Below are 9,042 nucleotides of genomic sequence, written 5' to 3' on the forward strand. Positions count from 1 at the left end.
GTTCACCACGTCAAAAAACATCGTGGTCATCATAAAAAAGAACCTCCTTCTGTGCCTCATTTCTGTAACTCTCATAACAAAGAAACTCCTCCTCATTGCTCTAGAGACATTAACCAATCACTCGCACATACTTCTGCCGAAATGTCTTCTTCTCATACGAACGAAATAATTCAGCCTACTGTTGAAGAAAGACCACAAAAAATAATGAAGCCTCTTCCTCCTCTACCTAAACGTCAACATACACCTGTCATTAATAACGGTATTGTGTCACCAGAAATGAGCTGCGGAGACAGTGTGCCCCCATCTTCTGCTACGTTTGAAGGTCACGTAAGGCCAGGATATAAGAAAGAACCAATTGAAAACATCGTTAAACAAAGTGAAAAGGAAAGCATTAAGGACGAAGAGAAACGCAAAACAGAAGCTGACGGAAAAAATCATGAGGATTTACCAAAGTAAGTTTTCTGTAACGATTATTTGAAATGTATATATATTTAAGTTCTGTATAGCCTAACATCAATAGTTCCTTGATGTTATTCACAAATTTTACATTAAAAACTAACTGTTCTTTTATAAAACCAATTAACACGTTTGATCATGTTATAAACTGCTAAATAGACGTCACTTATTGTCAGTTGAGTTGTTGGTCGTGTTATATATATATATGAATAAACTCGGTGGCCATGAATTATTTGAAAATGACTTAAATTGATTTGTTTTACATTCATGCTGTATCAATACTGTATATCCAACATTTCACACCAGAGCTCAAATTAGCGTGCAGTTCATCACATACTGTGTAATTTTAATAAGTTGATGTGTAGTTCTAACTGACCTATTACACAGCTTAGAAATGGTAATTTCTGTAATCCTTATGATAAATACTGTAAGTTAAAATTTTGTTTGGCTGGGAAGAACATAATATATTCGCAGGCCTTCTACGGTGACACATGGATGTGGATCGGTGTTCGGTCGTGTTGTGCGCCACCTGGAGGATCAGATGCGATCTAGACCTCTTCCTCCTTGAAACATGTTAGTTGTGGGCGGAGCTTCTCAATTTAAATACTGTTCGGTAGAATTCTTGGAACCAATCACAACGCGTGATATTGAGAACAGAACGTCGTACAGTCATGTTAGCATAACGCAGCTTTAGCTTGTATCGAGCTTTGCTATTGTATAATACACGTCTCAGAATTAAAATTAGCCGAGAATGCAATTCTGAGAAATCATTAGTATAGATTCTAGATAAAACAACATTCTCGTTCTTCCTCAAGAAGTATCTAAGATTACCTTTTATCGTCGGTGCGATGAATGTAAGTGTCAAATTTTCTTGAAAATAAGAAGTGCAAAAACGAAAGTATCAGAATAGTTTTGGAGATATGCGATTAATCAGTTCGATTCTATCAACCTTAAATTCTAAATATTTTAGATCGTACTAAAACCTACTCAGAACAGTTCTATAAGTCACAGGAAATAAACGTTTGTAACTCAAACGATTCAAATCTGGTTATAGTTCCAGTAAAAACCATTATAAGAAAAATAAATAAATATTATATGTAGAAATGACCATATGAAGAGTTAGAACAAGTTATTGTGTGGAAACAGATACCTGATTATAATTTTTGGGCTCTCGAGAAGTAAAAAGTTATCATACCTACAACTCCAGTAAACATACGAACTCGAGGAGCTGAAGGAAATAAATGAGCACTCCAGTCTCAATGGTTTTAAAAGCTAAGCAATGAAATTGAAAAAAGAACTGTTACATACGATAAATGAAATGAAATTATGTCTTTGGTAAGAATGTCACGACCAACTGGTGTGTACATTCCTAGTGAAACACTGATATCCCGTTTTCTTCAATACCTTAACCATATACCTCAAAATAAAGCAGAGACTATCGATTTCAGGTATGAATATATTTCTGTATTTTTTTCTTATATACAAGTGTATAGTTTACAATAGCTTTTTATCGAATATTTCTAAATAATTATTATGTAGATATAATAATGTTTTTTTTACTTTGTGATATAACGTGATAAACGTAACAAGTTCAGCATATAATCCACATACTGTATTGTTGAATTTGAACTTAAGAAACATGAGCCTGAATTATCTCCAAAATGCTATACCTGTCATACTACGATAGATATACTGTAATCAGGCATTTCGTTTTACTACATTTTAGTGACTACTGAAAAACAAAAACAAGTTGTTATATTTGAACGATAGTATATGTGCTTCAAAGATAAATGTTTGAACTTGATTAAAAGCACAATTAATTAATTTTTATCAAACTTTAACAGCTTTTCTCAAACATACCAGCACAAACGTTTTACCTGATGTATGAAGTCTTCTTAGAAAGTAAACTAGATTTAGGAGTTTCACTTATCAAATAAACTTTAAAATGTTATAAAAACAGAAAATAGAGCAGAGTGGAAGGAATTAATACTTCTAATTTATAAAATATAAACAAAAAAAAAGAACGATTGTTGTATATTTGAATTCCATTGCTACTGAATTCATTGTAACAGCTACAGTAAACTGTTAGTTTAGTGGTTTTAATGCATGTTGGAGTTGAGTTCTAAACTGCTACTTAGATATAAAAACTTAAGAATTATACATTCCGTTACCTTTTCTTAATTGATATCATGTGACGTTTGAAACCACCCTTTCTTCGGACAGCTGCTCAAAACGTAACCTGGTACTATTATACAAACTAACTAGAAACTAAACTTAGCCTAGCGTTTTATGTTTTTACTGTGGTTTGGGTAGATTTAAGTTCTACTGACTGGTGATATTTGATATAAGTTTGCCTCTGTCGCTGAACATGTCGTAAGTCCTTCCCCAAAACTCTTCTGTACGCTTAAAATACCTGTTACTCTGGTGATATTAATGTTTCCCTGTTGTTGCTTTTATATGTGTTTAATAAACTCCTGATAAACCAACTTACTGCTGATTTAGTGTGCTTTATAATGTGTCGCCAAAGTTTCTTTTCTTTAAAATCACAAAAAAAGCTCTTAGCATAGAAATTAAGTAGGTGGGATACACCAACTTTCAATTGTTCTACGGTTCTTAAGTATTAAACTAATTAAACTATTATTAAATCTATTATAAGTGGCCTAAGATAAAAACAATAGATAATGGTGATATTGTCCAGTTATTCATTTCTGATATTTAGTTAAGACTTACTGACTCATACAAATACTCTTTGAGTTCACATACCCGGTAACAGAATGGTGTTTAGAATCTCAATGTACGAGTTGGTTGACCGATCGCTGAAGCACAACCACTCGGGCATGCGCCCTCTAAAGAAGCTTAATGTTTATCTAGAAAGTTGGAATTCTTTTTAAGTATGCATTTAGAAAAAAAATCAGCGACGAATTAACTAACCAAGGAGACTCGCCTCTTATTGTATTCAGCTCATGTGTGTCCTTCATTTCCTGTTTTAGTCTTTATTTATAAGGGAAGATTTCTTTCATTTTCACGTTAGTGTCAAACAACAATAAAAAATGATATTGCCATCATATTACCATAAAGAATAAGGTGCAGTCCTTTTGCCCCTTATTGTGTGTGGACATAGGGTATGAGAAGATTACACTTTATTTGATGTCTGGCCCCATATTGACTTGGTTGATAGCTGTTTCTAAATATGAATTTTCTCCTCCAATAAGATTAAACATTCTCAAGTGTTTTCGTAACCGAAAGCATTTTCGGCTTTAAAATACTTTTATGATTAATTGAACAAAAACATTATTTGGTATCCCTCCTCTAAACATCATGTAGTTTATCTCTCTTCGTAGAGGTTAAAAGATGTTTTATCTCGTAAGTATGTAGATTAGGATAAAACCTTTGTATAGTTATTGACGCCAAGTGCAATATTCAAGTTAGAAAACACTATTCAGTGAGATAAATATTAAAATAAATTTTATCATAGTTTTTTTTCAAAGAAAAGATTGCCAACTGTTTTAGAATGCACTTTTGAAGTTGGTTTGAGAAATTAGCTTTTATTTGACCTTCTACAAATGCAAAGGTGGGAAGTCTTCGAGTCTTTCAATTTGTATCTTGTACATGAAAGGAGCTAAAAATATAAACGCAGGGACTAATATGCCGTAGTTACAAACTTTAGAAAATTAAACTTTTATATACATTTCAAATACTGACGTAGGTTTGTCTCTGCCGCCACTAATACAGAAAATATGATATTGTGTTTTACTTTATTTTGTTGTTGTTGGGACTTTTCTTATGGCCTTGGCAAACTATTTTGAGAGAAATATGCATCACCCATACTAATTACATCAATTAAAAAGTGCAATTAATCAAGTAACATATTTTCATATACTCTTTTTATGTATGGCAACAGTATCACGACTTTATATTAGCAGTAACAACACTGAAGTAAATAAGGAGTAATAATGTTACCACCAAATTACTGACCATTTTTTATACCTTTCAATATCGATGGTGTTCACTGTTTACATATTGCATGATATTGAATAATTTTATTTATTTATTTATTTAATATGGTTGTGAAAAATCTCGGAGCAAATAATTGACCACAAATTGGGCGAACTGATTCATTTTGCAAATAAAAGAAAAAAGGGAGTCTATAAAAATGACTCGCGCAGTATATAGATATTATCCTGAAAAAAAAAAAACCAACTAAAAAGAAAATACAGTTTAATGTAGGAAATCATAGTATGCCACGTATGAAGCAATACTCTCAATATGTTAGCAAATCATTTGTAAACGAGTATGTGTATAGGATAACGTTTACGTTGCTGTTTTATGCAGAGATGCGTGTGACGTCATAGTCCCCGATGAAAGGTTTTTTAAATGCTAGTCTTGGTAAGTAGTTAAGATATGCATGCCCGGTCTATCAGTTAATATTACTTATTTGTAAATACTTAAAGCTACTTTTGTCATGCTTATAAACGGATGATTTTCAAACAGCATGCAAAAGTAATTATTTTTTTTTACTTTTTTATCTAATGTTTTGCTTAGTATGACTAAAGATATCCAGTAAAAGGTTAGTTTGGGGGTGGTGAGCTTAGTATTGTTATTTTTTCTGGTGTAGCAAATTTTGTCGAAAAGGAAACCAAAGCCTGAACAAGTATGTAATAAGTGTTGAAGATTAGGACAAAAACAACAAGGAATTAGTAGTCTGACATAATTAGTATATTCCAACACCGATGAACTGAGTATTATCATAATTTATCTTAAATTATATCATTATATCAAATCAAGTTCACAATTGTAATACCGTGCATACATTTTTATTAATGTGAAATTAAAACCTTTGAATTCTTCCAGGAAACAAAAGATTATGCACATATTTATCTGCTTGATAAGATGGAATGGAAAAATGCTTAACAGAATAACAATCAGATGGTGTGAAAGCAAAGAATATTATTGTTCGGAATAAAGACGAATACTAATTATAAACATATGTTTAAATTGAAGATGATTTAGTTCGTTTGTTTGTTTTGAATTTCACGCAAAGCTACACGAGGGCTATCTGCGCTAGCAGTCCCTAATTTTGCAGTGTAAGACTAGAGGGAAGGCAGCTAGTCATCACCACCCACCGCCAATTCTTGGGCTACTCTTTTACCAACGAATAGTGGAATTGACCGTCACATTATAACGCCCCCACGGCTGAAAGGGCGAGCATGTTTGGTGGGACGGGGATTCGAACTCGCGACTCACAGATTGCGGGTCGAGTGCCCTAACCACCTGGCCATGCCGGGCCTGATGATTTAGATGTACTTGGTTTGTGATAAAAGCTTTTGTGTTGAGGTTTGACTTTCTTACAGTATTTAGATAAATTACTAAGTTTGATAAACATACCTAGAAATACGAAATATTTTATTATCCTTGATGATATACGTAATGTTTTCAGTTATCCTGCTACAAATATTATAGGAAATCTGATGATCTGCGGATATTACATCACGCATTTATATTATAGCTTTGTTTTGAATTTTATGTAAGATTGATGGATAAGATTAGTGTATATTTGGATTATTGAAACTGGTATATATTGTAAATAGGCATATATTAGTATTCTTCACAATGCATTACATCTGTGCATACATCTGTACACATGCATATACAGAGGGCTGAGCACGTTATGTTAAAACGATTTTGAGTATGCAAATTAACAAGTCACAGTGGAACGTTATATATCCGAACTATATTTTGATATTGTCTGGCTAATCACAGGTATCGTAATACACAAAAAATCGTCGCTTTTGGGAATGGTATGTAATAGCCCTTTCCGACGCAAAATAATCACATACTTAAATCACAAAGATGTGTTCAGATTAGGGATTTCAAATTTCCAAAACGTGCAAATTCCTTACACTAAATAGTATTGAAAAACAAAGGAATTGGAACAACTTGGGGAATTGAATCATCAAGAAAGGAGCCTGTAACAAGTACCCCCAGCCGTGGTAACCAAAGTGCGGCATCTTTTAATAGGTGAGAATCCATGAACACAAATGTCAATGGCCAAAAGCTATCCATGTATCCCAGCCGATAGTACTCAACAGAAGTCCCATGTACACAACCATGTTCAACGATCCCATACCTCAAACAGCTGGTATTCGTGTTATTCCATATGAAGACATACCAATCAAGCCACCTGACTGGATATTTGTATGATAGGACTGTTTTAACAAGCGCTGGGGCATCGTCGCTCTTATGTATATTAGATAGATTATGGAAAGCCTGTAGGGATCATTGATGTGCTTTGGACATGAAAGAATTACACCTGCGCCTTTTGCAATGGAAACTACGCTGTAGGACTATTATCAAGACACAAGATCGTTAGATAGGATATGGCCGGACGTGGCGATATACTGTCACGACGTTTTGAGGTTCCAAAATCACTTTCATACAACTTACTCAATCTCTGTAGTTAGCTGATAAATGTTTGGACAGCTCTAGCGAAATAAAAATCCGTTGCTTAAAAATATAATCAAGGTATATTATTATTTTGAAATGATAACTGCACAATCATTATATTTTATATTTTCTTTAATTACCATTATATAAATGATTATATTATCACAGTGCTTTTGCTCTTGAGGATTCGCCACTCTAATGGCTTTTCAAATATCAGCAAACTATTAAATTATTTCATTTCTGTGTATATGTGCGACTTTTAAAAACATTTCAATTAAACACTTACTTATACAAGACAATGATAAAATAGTTTGATTATTTAACCGAAGTATTTTAATTAATAAATACTTTATTTCAATTTTATACACATGTATTATTGAAGTCTCATTTTACTTTTAATATCAAAACAAGCTATGTATGTTTTTTATCCTGTAAATGAAACTAACAGTAAACTTTTGTGTTGACAGAAATCAGCAGTTCGTTATACTCAGTTCCATTTATGCACAGCTGTTGATTGTCATTTGTATTGCGTTCTTCACGGCTGAAGTCGTCACATCCGAAGTATCGCTCTTTTACTTTGAGGTAGGTTCCTACTAATCAGATGGAATACATAGTAATAGCTTCAATATAAACGTACTTTGGTATAATGTACATTAGCTTTTAATAGTACACATCACATATTATGTGACCTTAGTCACCATACAATCCAATGTTGCGTAAATTGTTCTTTCGTATACTAAACTTTGGATCTCAATTTATGCAGCAGTAACTATTATACGGTTAATCTTAGTCACCACAGAAACAAATATTGTTCATACATATTTTATTTACCGAGCTTTCAATCATGATTCTATATTATCAAGTTTTGCGAACACCAACATCGCCTGTGACATGGTCTTGATTGAAATTTCTGTTGATGTGTTTATACAGCGAGATCTTCAAGACACAATTACTTTGTATTTATCTGCATAGACAGTAAATTGTTTCTCAAATGTCACTTATATATATGTAAAAATAAATATATAGTAGTTTAGCCGTGACACAAATATATATAATATACTTTTCGGTATTATACTAGACTATTATTTTAATTTTTTTTCATTATTTCATGTTGTTTAAAATTTCCAGAGTTATAAATCCTGCTTTTCAGGGAACAAGAAAAACAAAATCAAGTCCCAACAAATGGGTGTTGGAATAGAAATTAGTTAATACACGAAAATTTTATATAAAAAAATATAATGATTCTCCGTACGTAAAATCGTATAAAATCTGTTCATCAATATATTTTATGATGGCCATATGTTTATTACTGTATTTAACCTTCGCTTTTACTCTCAATATTGTTTTAAATTGTTACAGTTTTTATGTAGACTTTCAACCATGGAAGTAAAAGTTAAAGTACGTTTTAAGGTTATTCTGAATTGCCAAAGTATAGTTATATAACTGTTTGGAAAGGATATTGGATGGAGTTAACATGCATGTTTTGTTTTAAGATATACTAATTTTCCCCGATTGTTATCTATGAAACTAAATATGAGAAATACATACGAAATGTTATGAGATTTCGCTCTTTGGAGAGCATTACTTTCAATGTCATCGTTATTTTGCTAGAATAATTCCTATTGAGGCTGTGCAAAGTAACGAAAGTACTCTACACGTATCAAAAGATTTCCAAAAAGTAATAACCACACGACTAATTTTCAGCATATAAAGGATATCTGTTATATTAGTTGTGTATAACATAGATTTAATGAAATATTATTTCTAACTGTAACGATCAAAACGGTTTCTTGAATCGCTCATTTTGATTTAACCTAACGTATTCATGCTATTTTATATTTGTTATCTGTGAAGGATGTTCTAGTTATATCTTCATTAAAGGATTTCTCTATCATTTACTCGACTAGCTTTATGTAGTTCTAAGTCTGAGAATGTTAATTTAAATAGTGTTCATATGTGAAATATCTTTACAGTTTAATTAACAAGTAAAGTACCACTCTATGCTCGATATATTTCCTACCATTATTGCATCCCTTAATATTAGTTGTTTGTTATCATTACTTATGTCAAATCCTACAATAAGACCTTTCTGGTGAGACATCACTGAAGTACGATTAATTGATATTGTATAAATTTATATAT

At 32.2% G+C, this 9,042-nt stretch overlaps 1 protein-coding gene across 1 annotated transcript in view; it reads left to right on the forward strand.

Annotated features, from left to right (window-relative positions):
• Positions 1 to 1,781: 1,781 nt before the first annotated feature.
• Positions 1,782 to 9,042, forward strand: part of LOC106461817 (otopetrin-1-like) — a 13,050-nt gene continuing 5,789 nt past the window's right edge. The window contains exons 1-2 of the mRNA XM_022388891.1: positions 1,782 to 1,904; positions 7,368 to 7,482. Of these exons, the coding sequence (XP_022244599.1) occupies positions 1,783 to 1,904; positions 7,368 to 7,482 (237 nt within the window). The 5' untranslated portion in view covers position 1,782. The remainder of the gene's footprint in view (positions 1,905 to 7,367; positions 7,483 to 9,042) is intronic.

The sequence above is a fragment of the Limulus polyphemus genome, unplaced genomic scaffold, assembly GCF_000517525.1.
Source record: "Limulus polyphemus unplaced genomic scaffold, Limulus_polyphemus-2.1.2 Scaffold1037, whole genome shotgun sequence".
Lineage (NCBI taxonomy): Eukaryota > Metazoa > Arthropoda > Merostomata > Xiphosura > Limulidae > Limulus > Limulus polyphemus.